This window comes from Melanotaenia boesemani, chromosome 13 (genome assembly GCF_017639745.1).
Source record: "Melanotaenia boesemani isolate fMelBoe1 chromosome 13, fMelBoe1.pri, whole genome shotgun sequence".
Lineage (NCBI taxonomy): Eukaryota > Metazoa > Chordata > Actinopteri > Atheriniformes > Melanotaeniidae > Melanotaenia > Melanotaenia boesemani.
The window spans coordinates 21251023-21264138 of record NC_055694.1 but is presented as its reverse complement, the minus strand read 5'-3'; the positions used below and the strand labels follow the sequence as shown (position 1 = coordinate 21264138).

At 37.6% G+C, this 13116-nt stretch overlaps 1 protein-coding gene and 1 long non-coding RNA gene across 2 annotated transcripts in view; one reads left to right on the top strand and one right to left on the bottom strand.

Moving 5' to 3' along the window:
• Positions 1–22: 22 nt before the first annotated feature.
• cacna1db (calcium channel, voltage-dependent, L type, alpha 1D subunit, b) overlaps positions 23–13116 on the bottom strand; it is a 90773-nt gene continuing 77679 nt past the window's right edge. The window contains exons 40-49 of the mRNA XM_042004362.1: positions 9597–9733; positions 8776–8892; positions 8156–8604; positions 6175–6201; positions 5446–5586; positions 5122–5276; positions 4832–4941; positions 4610–4744; positions 4090–4275; positions 23–3281 (exon numbers count right to left, since the gene is read on the bottom strand). Coding sequence (XP_041860296.1) covers positions 2973–3281; positions 4090–4275; positions 4610–4744; positions 4832–4941; positions 5122–5276; positions 5446–5586; positions 6175–6201; positions 8156–8604; positions 8776–8892; positions 9597–9733 — 1766 coding nt within the window. The 3' untranslated portion in view covers positions 23–2972. The remainder of the gene's footprint in view (positions 3282–4089; positions 4276–4609; positions 4745–4831; positions 4942–5121; positions 5277–5445; positions 5587–6174; positions 6202–8155; positions 8605–8775; positions 8893–9596; positions 9734–13116) is intronic.
• LOC121651907 lies at positions 3518–5561 on the top strand. Its single transcript, XR_006012526.1, has 3 exons — positions 3518–4748; positions 4847–4965; positions 5443–5561. It is a non-coding gene; the product is annotated as an uncharacterized LOC121651907 (long non-coding RNA).

The window sequence follows — 13116 nt, the reverse complement described above, 5'->3', positions numbered from 1 at the left end:
TTTTTTTTTTTTTTTTTTTTTGTAGTTATTGTCAGCAAGCCGTCCAGGCCTTGTCCTCGTGAATTTTATTCAGTGATCATTAAAAATGAAAAAAAAACAGCAGGTTTGCCATAATTCCTGGCAAAAGTTCAAATGTACAAAACGGGTTGTTTTTTTTTTTTACTTTAATTGGTACAAAATCTATAAGGTACTAGTACTTATGCTACAAAGTAAATAGAGCTAATTTTTAAAATTTGTCTACAACAGCTAGATAGCAGAAATCTTCAAGTTCATAACTTTTTACAAACACTGTACAGAATTTATACATCATCATCTTTTCATAGACATCTATAAATTAGTGGAACAGTAGAAAAAAATAAAGCTGTTGCACAACAGAGCTTTGAGTTTTCTGTCATTTCATGTCTTGATAAAAGTAAATGCTGATGTATTTAGATAATTATACTACACGTGATTGTGTTCTGTGTTACTGGATGTCACTGAGTTTTTGGGATGGCACTAGTAGTGTAATGCTAATGGATTTTTACAATGAAATTGAAGTAACTGTAAACCAGTCACTTTATTATTCTAAATGACTTTTTAACTTATTTATTTTTATTGTAATAATGCAGCTGGTATAGAAAGGAGTCAATATCATCCATAAATACTTAGATTTGACTCTGCATCCATCCTCTCTGTGTCCTGATTGGGGAAATGCAGTAAATCTCTGCTTGCAGCATGTGTTTAATATGGCTTCTGAAATCCATAAACTCCTTTCAAAATATAGTCTCCATGTTAGAATTATTTACAGTAAACTGAATTGTTGGGTGCATTTTTATAAAAACCCAGTTTCTAAACAGGGAAGATATCTATCTTTTATTAATATTGGTTACTAATTGACCCATCTGTGATGTATTGTTAAAAGGAAAAGCTTTTAGAGAGTTAATCTGACCACTATTAAGCAACCTTTACTCAGGACTTTGGGACATTTGAGGTAGCCAGTCTGTTAATCTAATTTTCTCCTTTCTTGCAAGTGTAGCCAGTTTCCCTGTCACACTGAGACACCCTATACAGTTAGAATAAAACTAGTCTGAATTTGCATCCTGTTAGAAAATAAATAAATCTTTTTTTATCATCTGTGTTGGCCCAAAACAGCTGTCTAGGTGTGAGTCTTTGAAAGAGAAAGGGTGATTGTGTTCAGTGTATGTGGATAGTAATTGTATACAGACACATGTCCTTCCAGTAGCTTCTGTCAATCGTGTTCAGACAAAAAATGGTGCACATTTAAACAACTTTAGTAACTATGCTTATAATCCAGATGTATAGCAATGATAGTGTGTGTGTAACTGTCCTCAGTGAACAATCATTTTGGTTTTACATTTAAAGAAGCCCTTTGATTGCACAGATCACAAAGTATTTGTAAATAAATAAGTAAATTGAGTTTTACTGTGTGAAATTTTAAAGACTCAAGATGTAGACGTGAACAGCCCATATATTATCTTCATAATCTCCCTTTAAAAAACAAGCAAAGACCTGTTTGAGTGAAATTCCCCTCAACCGCACTCTTGCAACACTTTGAAGCTGTTCCATGAAATATGACCTCAGAGAGATGAGGTGACCTTGAAAGGAACCCTGGGTATTGTTTTCTTTCTTTGTTTTGTGTGGGAATTATTAGAAAATATAAATTTATTATGTAAGAAGGTGTCTGAAATTCCTTAAAATATATTAGTAGTTCAGGTATCATGCAACAATGGGAGAGTACTGTATTACATTACAGGACAAACATCAACAGTTTTTTTTTTTTTTTTTTCTTCTTAGAATAAATGTATTTCCATAATGTCAAGGACATTTATGTAATATGAAGAATTGCATAATCTGAATTGCAGAAAAGTTAAATCAGTTTTCAGTTTATGACATTGTACTATCCTAAATGTTTGTTTTTGGGATGTTGAGAATATTAATAAAAGAGGGATGGACTTCAGCGAACACATGAAATAGAAGGATATGCCTGAGGACAAAGTTTTTTTTTTTTACTGATATGTCATTTCCTTTTCAAGTCAAAAATGGAGACAAGCTATGTTTAACCCTGAAGTCCTGAATTATTAACCTACAGCAGCTCGATTCAAACATACCAGCTGTGATGGCTTTGCATCAGCCTGATGTAAATATCAAGTGGTAGGTATAATTTGCATCAGGCAGGTGAGGATATAAGAATGTGAAGAATCAGCAGCTGTTACTTTGACCAATTAAAACCTATATACATGAAATTCAACTAAATTCAGGGAGTTTTTAGTAATCATTGAAGAGCTAAAGACATCTGGCTGTGGTTTCATTTTGCTTAACTCTAGGATCAAACCACTCACTCCCCGGGGTTTGCCTCTGACGTCTATGTTTTCTGAAGTTATTTAGTTAAAAAAAAAAAAAAATTAGTGTCAACACGTGTATATGCTCCAGTCTACTGGTGATTAGAGAGGTGGCACATTGTTTTGTTGTATTTGCTCTTCATATTAAGTAAACAGTGTAGGATTTATGGCCTTCTTGCAGCTGAACATTCCAGTGTTGTTCTCCTAATGCTGCATGGATGCAAACACGCTCAAATTAAAGCTGAGGTACATCATCCTAAATGAATGTTTAAAAAAAAAAAAACTAAATTTACAAGCTTTCAAGCCATATAAAACAGATGTTAATAATCAGAAATCAGAAAGCAACTTCCAGTTAGTGTCCCGAATTCCTGTTTAACAAGAGACTGGCTGCCAAGCAGATTCTTCAGGTTTAAATATTAGCAGAAGTTTTCCCTAAACTCAGCCATTTGTCCGTTTATGCTGTTCTCCACTCCACAGAAAGAGAAAACAAGGCACTTTGCTCTCGTATTCATCCCTGTTTTGCATTTTCTGTTTTTTGCAAGATGTACTTGAACAGAGACATCCCCTCACTTTAAAGCAGTAGTAAAAACTTAATTGGAAAAAACCCTAAATATAATCCAGTGTGAGCCGCTGCTATAGTGAAGTGATGCATATCATCTCGTCTGTTAGGTCCTCTTCACATTTCACAGCCACGTCTGGCTCCTCATCACTGTAGTCACGGATACTGTGGTCCTTCATATCTGTGACGTCATGCGAGTCCGAGCTGACACCGTTCCCTGTTCCTCCAGTGTTGCCGTTGCCCATACTACCATTAAGCAGATTACTGGCAGCGCTCTCCATTTCATCAATGGTCATCTCACAGGCATCTGCAATCTCGTGTTTGGTGGCTGAGACAAACTTGGGGTCTCTGGCGTATTTTCCCAAACCCTCAGAGATCAACACCTGAGAGGAGAAGGATATAAATCATCAAGCTGGAAGCAAGAGGGGAAAATTATTAAATGAATTAGTTTAAATCAGAGTCCATTAAATGTCAGAATGTCTGAAGATCATCTAATGCAGAGCTGATAAGTTATATATTTTTTAAACAAGATGGCAGGACAGCCAGCTGGATTTGCAAAAACACAATCAGCTGGTGCTTCTGAAAATCAAGGAAGAATCTCTAATGGCTGCATTTGTAGGATGGTAAATGGTAAATGGTAAATGGTAAATGTCATGGAAATTACATGACTTTTCTGATTTTAATGATAATTTAAAGGACTTAGTCCATTGTTGGGACTTAAAGGACACTTTTGTGTATCCCCAGTGTTTCATCAAAACTGGTGCAGTTGGACCAAGGTGGGTACAAATTTGATTTAAGCCTTTGTTTGTTTTCACTGTGTTTGTTTAATCGTGTGTGGCAGTAATGGCTAAAGGTGACGTGACTGGTGAAGGTTAATACTTTTTTTTTAGCTGGTGTGTGTGTTGGGTGGGACTGTTGCCATGAGATTTTCCCACCTGTGTCAATGGTTCCATTATCTGTTATCGAAATGCAAAGAGGGACTCTTTCTTAATTTGTATAAGAAACAACTTGGGAGGTCCTATCCTACCAATAACTCATTCTTGAGTTTGAGAAGCACTTTATGACACTGTCAGTTATAACAATTTAGCTGCATTCAATAACACTGGTGTTTACTTTATGCATTTAATAGAAGATATAACCTACAAACTCTGTTTATTTTGTTTTTATAGCTAAGGACTGTCTATAACTTACTGCTTCCACCAGACTGTTGGCACTGCCTCTCTTTTGCTGGAAGTATGAGACTCTTTCTGCAGGTAGCTGCAGACGTGACGGGGAGTGGCTGCGGCTTTGAGAGCCATCATGGCAATCTGTGTACCACGAACTCCTCTTCACTGCTCCAGGGAGGCTGCCCACACTGCCGGGACCTCGCCAGTCCACCTGAACACAAACATAATATGTACATGTTTTAAAAAATTAGATGAAGACAAATGATTGTAGGAAAATGAGAGTAACTGCATATCTTGCTTTTGGTGCCATCAACAAAAATCAGCAGTTTTCTTTACAGCAGTTTGACATTCCAAATAAATATATAGGTCAATTTCTGTTAATGACAACACTAAAGTTATAGCCAGTAAAATTTAATTTAAAATATTAGGTCACAGACACTATGATTAGTATGATTATCTAAAGTACTTCTTCTTTTGTGATACATATTAAAGTCAAGATTTTTCTGTTTGTAGAAAGGATGTATGTGCTGTGTTCAGTACAAAACCTGTATTAGAGGTGTATAGCCGGGCGAGCAGTCACGACTGATGGGGGAGGCAGGGGGAGTGGCCCAAGATCGCAGTGACCTTGTCGGAGATAACCGGTGAAGTTTGCTGGCATCTAGACCGGCCACCGCCATCACCTGAGTGAGCACAAACAGAACAGGTCTCTATCAACACAACCATATTTGATGTAACTGGAACCCCTAACAAGATTAGTGTGTGGGTACCTGTTGCTGCATTAGGTGTAGTGGAAGAGCTGTGCATGATGGAGAAGGAGGGTCATCTATACTACTTTTTCTGCGAAGACATTCAAAACTGAACGTAGGGGAGTGGGAGGCTGAGGAGACACATGAAATGAAAAGTAAGGAAAAGTTCAAACACAACCACACCTCATCTTATGTACAAATTTAATCCATGAATAATTACGATAAAGTGAAACTGACAGTTATGACAGTAAATATATGTGTAGTAAGTATTCATCTAAATCACACCCAAATTATAAAAAGCAACAGTTCACCTTGGGGTGACGGTAAAAACCATCTCCTGGGTGACCGTCTGCCATCTTGACAGATGGGTTGTTTGTCATTGTCATAATAACTATCAGGCTGGTAGTCATCTGTGGACAGGTAATAATCCCCCTCTCCATCATCATTATAGTCCGTGTTGGACAATCTTTAAGGAAAAAAAATGTAAAAAAAATAAAAACTTTAAATACTGTGTAACCATGCAATGTACACCATGTAAGGAACACTAACACTGGGAGGAATAAGACTTAACATTAATGTTGTTGTATTTTATTATGGGTGAACAGTAATCACAGTTGCTTTTGCTATTACAGTACCTGTCCTTTGTGAGCATGATGTCATCCTCATGAAATTCCTCCCCACTAAAGTATTCTCCTGAACCCCGCTCATCATCACTGTCTCCGCCCCCTGGCTCCTCTCGACGGATGGTGGGATGAAGTCCTCTACCTCTTTGTGACCTGTTATGACAATACAAAAGACCCAACTAGTCATTGTTATTTTGACAATTATAGAACGCATTAATTAACTTGCAAGATGTAATCCTTTGATGTTGATATTTGTTTTTCTGTATTTACTATTTGCTGTTTCGTGGAGGTTTTTAATGCAAATCCAGTGCAGAGGTGAGACAACTGGCCAAAACATTACAGTGGCACAGAGCTGCATGTCTTAAGATTTCAAATTCACACATATACCAACCAATAATGTAATACCGACCAACAAAATAATAATTTTTGCCATTTTAAATGTAAAAAGCCAATGATGTAATAAAAAAGTAATAACATTTCTGAGCCAATTATAGAATAAGTCATTATGTTATTGGCTGGTTAATTATCCTGGCATGAAAAAAATCCTTGGAAAATGTTACAACTGAAACTGATAATGTCATACAATAAAAATGATTTTGTAGCAGTTTTATTATTATTACATATTTGGTTGCTACACACATATCATGTTTCTTTTTCATGTGCAAGTGGAGTATAAAAAGTTTCCAAAGTATTACCACAATTTGCATATTGTGAAATGAAATTGTGAAATGACTGACATACCTAACATAGGCTTCATAGTAGCGTGTCCTGGTCCATGGAGTGAAAGAGGGGTTGTTCCCGTCAGAGAGGAATGTTTTGGGACAGGTTGCAGGGCAGGACATGGAACACAGGTTGCAAGACAAGTAGATAAAACTTCAGATTGTTGATTGTTTTTTTTGTTTTTTTTTTACAAATTTAAGAGACAGTATTATTGTTTTTACTATATTTTCCTCACATTTTATCATTATTCAGTTCATTCAACTTTATTTCTCTGTTGGGAGCAGCATAAAATAAATTCTATCCACCTGCATTTTATTTCAAACTCATAGCACAAATGTGAGAGGAGGACAGCTTAAGTTTTAGTCACTGATATTGCATATGCCAAGCAATGTTTTATTGCTTTATCGCAAACAAAAAATATCAAACTGTACAAAATAATCTACTTTACTGTGCCTGGAACATTTGCGAAACTCGGGAGGATTTTGAACAAACACCAAATACCTGTGTTTTTCAAACCCAGCCTTCCTAGACAGAAACTGGTTCATCCTAAGGACCTAACTGCACACTCTAAAAAAAACAACCTTGTGCATAAAGTTCAGTGCAGTGGGTGCTATAATCAGATATACATTGGTGAAACCAAGCCACCAGATCAATATGAGATAGCCAACTCATCAGTCAGGACTCAGCTCTTTTCCTGCATCCTAATTATAAAGAACACACTTTTAAGGACAACAATATGTGACAGGGAAGACAAGTGGTTTAAGTGGGGAGTGAAATAGGCCATCTATTTCAAAGTAGAGAAATCTTTCCTAAACAGAGAAGGACTGAAACATCAACGCTGACCCACCTACAATCACATGCGTTCATATATCTCAAAGAGACTGACAATACCTATTCACATTTAGTCCCAAGTGAAACTATGGACAACCATCTCTAGTTTAACCAGATCTCAGGTGAGTCATAACTTCCAGTGATAGTCATAGACCCTAAAACATCAGATTTTATAGACTATTCAAGTGAAATCTCCCACTATCTCCATCAGAGCTGAAAAACTTTTTTCTGAATGAGAGAGGAAAATGCCTTTAAGAAACTAAACCCAGTCCAGTTGACTTGACTTAACCTTTTGTAGATTCAGGAGGGGGTGCAGGGGGTGCAGTAGAAGAAGAAAGAGTGAGTAGGGCAGCTGGTTTGAGGCAGGAGGGGGGCCTAGAACAAGCTGTGAGTAGGTCATAGATCGGGAGGTCATGTGGACAGACCTCTGGAGATCCATGAGGATTTAGTGCATGCCAACTGAACAGACGTGGTGATCTAATCAAACGTGGCAAGGTCGACTGGGAGTGAGTATATGATGTTGAAAGATGTGAAACGCCCGAGGACTCCAGGATACATCACTGATGATGCCTTCAGGTACATTGAAAGAAGAATTTAGAACTTCTAGTTTTACATATGCAAATGTTTGTTTGTTGACTTATAAAATACTATATATTTTTTTTTTAATACAACGAGGCTCATGCAGATGAAATTAATATGCAATTTAAACAAACCTTAAATCTTTGACAACAATCAGCCCGATAGTAAACTGTAAAATCTTTTAAATACATAAAATGAGTTTAATAGAGCTGAAATGATAAAATTCTTTAGTAATGTGGGGCTCTCTGATTTAAAAATATGTTCTTTACGTACCCTTGTTTGTCTATCTTTGTCATCACTGATGCAATCACAAATCAATAAAAAAGGAACTTGAAAAAATTCAAAACTTGGATGTTTTTTTTTATAAAGAGTTGTTTAGTTGTTTGATTTCATATATATATATATATATATATATATATATATATATATATATATATATATATATATATATATATAAAACAGACATTGTGGTTTATTTGCTTCAGCTTCATCTGATGATATCTCACAAAGGACAAATAAACATGACAAACATGACATAAAATAAAAACAGGTTGTTTCTGTTTTATTAGTTTTAAGAAAGTTGTTTGCTAACCTTGTGGAGTGTGACTTCCACGGCTTGTTGTGCACGCCTTTGCTGTAAGTGGTGGAAGATGGATTTCTGGTGGAGGATGGGCGGCTTCGTAGTAAACACTTCTGCTGCCTCACAGAGGTCATGGAGAGAAGTGCGGGCACGTTGGCATTGTTGAGGTTGGCATTGGAGGGTATTGGCGATTGAGGACAAGTGGAATTACAGTGAGGGAAATCATGTGGAAGAGAGGTGTGATGATGATGATTATATTGGATGGGTGAAGAGTTCATCTCTGTCTCGCCCTCTCTGTCGCTGCTGCCGGACTTCCTGCCAATCTGGGTGGCTGCAATGGAGGCACTGCAGGAGAAGGGGAGGATCTGTAGCGGCCGCTGAGTGACAGTGGTAGGGTGAGATGAGCCTTGCTGATCCCCACCAACATGGTTGACATGGTTACCAAAAAGGCCACCATTACGCTGCAGAGAAACACCACAAACCAAAAAAAATGGTTAACAAAAATAATTTGAATGTACTGTATGTTGATAATTTTGGAGGGACATAATCGGGTAACTGAGCTTTTGACTACACAAAGCAAAGTACTTGAGGTATAAAAAATGTGTAGCGGGGTATTTTGAGGATTTTTTTACCCTGTAAATTTCTTCCTCCTCCTCTCCAGTCACGTCTACCAGTCCCTCCTCCTGTAAGTCACATGATATGGCTCGACGGATCTCTGGTCCAATGTCATGCAGCGTGCGCAGGCCAGCCTGCAAGGTGAGCACATACCATAATACCTAACCTAGAAACCAGTCCAAGCATCATGTATGTACTGTATTTGTGCGTGTGTGTGAACATGGTTTTGTTTATCTACATTTGGGGATTCAAGAACCAGAAGCCCAGTAGATGTGTAAGGACAAAGAATGTGGAACATACTGAATATGTTGAAGGTTTTTATGAGGATAAAAAAATGGTTTATTGGATTAAAATTAAATTAAAGTTAGAGTAAAACTGCTCCTTAATGTGTCTGTGAATGTTGTAGCAGAATTTTATTATGCAGAGGTGCAGAAAACATTTGGGCAAGTTAATCCCCACTGATCACACTCATGCTGCATTTGTTTGTTTTATTGGTCTGATCAGAGCACATCTGGACAGATACTCAAGTTTTATTATAGATAAAATCATTTAATTGTATTCCCTGTTTATTCTATGACAAGTTCATACTAATCCGAAGATTCATAAGAAGAGAAGGCTATGAAAAGGCAAAAAGGCAGAAAAGTCAGGACAGATAATAAACATTATCTTTTTCTGACTTTATGGAGTCTGGCATTTGTTAAAGTCTAGATCTATATATTAATCAAGCTGATTTTTAAAACACTAAGAGTAATTTAAATTAATAATGTTCAGTAACATTCAGTCTAATGAATTCAGTATGCTAATTGGGCAGGTCCATGAGACTCTGTATTTAACTGACCTGTAGAGCCAAGGTGGTGTTGAGCTTCTCCCACGACCGCCTTCCCACAAGACCTTGCTCTTTGCGCCTCTTGAATTTTCTGAAGTAGTCCTGTATCAGGAAGGTGGCATAGAACTTCCCCACTGTTACCTCGTCATCTGAGTGAACACACCAGACAGACCAAAGCCTCCCATGTCAACACCAAAATACTGACACACCTCGACACTATTACATTCTTACTGCCATCTAGTTAAGAACTTCAACGTCACTATGATAAAGCACCACTCCTACAGAAGACTAAAACCAAGACCACTTCTGTAACTTGGCAATGACACCAAATAAATTTGTGACAACTGAATGAAAACCAAAACATGATAACAAAACACAGAAATACTCACTTTATAAGCACAGAAGTACAAAAGTGTAGCTTTAATGACTAATTTTGCTGCATTATAACAATAAGACAATCAGTTTGCTCAATTATAAAAATCTTGAACCATGACAGGTATTGACCAAAGAATCCAACATAACATCCCATGGTAATAAAACTACAAACTTAAGCAACAAGAGGAAGGCAATTTGTGTTTATTATTATTATTTTGCTGTAACAATTCTTCTTGGTGATACCTCTGTTAGAAGGCCTGTTCATTTCCTTTGTAAACGGAGCCCCATTTGTCAGGAAAATGCATTTGTGGGATGAGCAGCCGAGTTGAGTATGTGGATTGTGCCCATTGTTTTTATTCATTGTTTTGCCCATTGTTTTGTCAGGAGCTGACAATCAAGCGCCTGATTGGTGCTCAGTTAGTAGCACCTGTGAGCATCGACTGCAGTGGTCAGTTGGACTGTGGAATGAAAGTGGGGGAGGAGAACAATGTGCTAATTGCTGCACCAATAGGGAATCAGGTTTTAGTGGAGCAAGTGTGATGGTGTGAGGAGGCACTGGAAAAGCAAGGCTTGTGATCACTTGAGGAAAAACCTCAAGGCAGAGAGATATAGAGATAAAATTCTGCCACCGGTGCCAATCCCATATCTCTGCAGCCTTTGGCCCGAACTCAAAGATAACAGTGCAAACCCTCACAGATTGGTTTTACCATTTTTACTATATTTAGCATAGATTTAATCAACTTGTTCATGAGTGCTGACAGTTTCTATTCTTCTAATCTTAATGCTATTCTTCTTTGCACATAAATTGAAAGTAGTTCAAGTCTTGGAACAGTCCACTAACATAAATATGTGCAGCTAACAGCTGATAACATCTACGCTTGCAGCCTGCAGCTATTATCTTGCTTCATGCCAGAAAATGAACACAAAAAATCCTCCCACACACACACACACCAAAAAAAAAACACACACAGAAAAACACACATTTCCATAAAGCAGATAAGCAAAATGAATTTAAACACAACCAAACCCACTTAAATAGCTTTTTCATGACTGCACTGAATACTAATGAATTTAACATCCTCCATGTCAGAGACACACAAGCTTGAGTGTTTTCTACATATCTCAGAACAACATCACATGTAGCAAGAAGCACATGCAATAAAGCATCAGAGTGGAGGGACGTCAAATGTCAGAAATGCAGATTTTTTATCAGAAGACAGAAATTACACCTAGACAGGAAGGAAGCTGTGACTACACACAAACTGTCTGCCATGCAGGGAGGCTAATCGAGCACAGGTCTGATTCCCTCAGATAAGTTTTTGCTGAAGCAGACTGGGGAGAAAGGCTGAATAAAAAGACAGCTGAGTCGCTGAGTGTAGGAAATGTGAATTTTTGTTGCCACCTTTTTTTTTTCATTTGAACCAGATGGGAGTAAAGGTGACGCATATCAGTGGGCTGGATTCTTTGAGATGGAAGCATCAGCCCCCGTAATAGTTTAAAGAAAAATCATAGTTGACTTGATGCAATTATGATCCATCTTAAAGCATCAGACACATTTCTCTATACCTGACACAGCCAGAGACACTACAAAAGACTCTGTTCATAGAGAGAACCTGTGACCAATGCAAAGTTTACTGTTAACATTTAACTTGGTGATGTCCTGCCTTAACTAAACTACACGGGACATGTGGAGTTTGACCATATAAATGAAATTCTACACAATTTTATATTTTTTATTTTAAAAGAAGTTAGTAAGCTCATTTTAAACGACTTTAAGTGAGTTAGTTTTGTGTTATCCCTACAGATGATAGTAAATTCTCTCTCTGGACAGAGTCTGTTGAAGTTTTAAAGAGAGGTAATAGCAGTTTCATGCCACCAGACTAAAACAGAACTACTCCAAAGAGCTCAGGACGGCAGAAAGAGAAGAAAAAGAAGGCCAGTGGCTGAAAGCAGAGAAGAGCTGTGGAAAAGAGATGCTTGGCAGAAAAAAAAAAATAACAAGAGAGAGAGACGGGGTTAGCAAACTAGTACACACAAAGACATGCAGCAGAATTTAGTCTGACAAACGGAAGCATTGTAAACATGAAAGCACACTGCAAGAACTACAGACACAGCTGGAGAAAGTCATGCACGTGTTGACTCACAGCCATGTAAAGCATCTCACCTAGAAAGAAGCTAAAAGTGCCCGTTGAGCCATTTTTTAACAATTAACTCTGCAATATGTTTTACTTATTTATTTTGATCATAAAACCGTTAGCATTAAATGTGTGGTATTTGCAATGTTTTGTAAGGTATGATGGCAAGTGTTTACCAAAAGGTAAGAAAGCAAGAGTAAAACAAAAGCACAGGATGATATCAGAGAGAGCAGCTAAATGTTGCTGACAGCAATAAAAGTTCCTGTGAATATGCAGGTGTGAGATGTGTCAGAGTCTTTCGCAATATATCCAGTTTTCTGTGATTGGTTGTGGTTAGAAGACGGGACCTGCTGCTTCACACAGAAAAAAACAAGATCTTGAAACATATCCAATTGTCATGATCATGTATGTTGTTTTTTTAGTTATGATTTGGTTTATAGTTCTGGTTTTTGTCCTGTTTAGTTTCTGTTTTAAGATCATGGTTTGGGGTTTTGGGTTTTGTCATGTTTAGTTCAGTTTGTCGTTTTCCCTCATGTGCTCTGTGTTCTGTTCCTGGCTCGTTAGATCACCTGGTCTGATTTTTCATTGACTTCACCTGTTCCTCATTTCTCCCTCTGCGTATATATGCCCCTTGGTTTTCAGTTGTCTTGGTCAGCTCCTTATTATGTTCATCCATGTCGTGTCTCAGTTCCTGTTTTGAGTTCGGGATAAACCTTGGTCAACAGCATCATTCTGCCTCCTGCCTTACTGTCTGCATTTGGGTCCTCACTTCCACCGCCATTCTTGATATCCAATCAGCAGATTTGAATGATTTTCTTTTTTATTGTAATCTCACATAATGGTAGCAACTCTGAAATCATTTTTATTGGAGTTATTGTGACTGAGCAGAAAACCTAAATTTCACAACTCTGGGAGGTGGAGCTCAGGAGCAAGCTCAGGGGCACACACACAGATGCTATTTTTATAGGTCAGCTATGCAGTTGTTGCAAAATAGCTGAGGTGTGACTCTTTGCTTGACATGC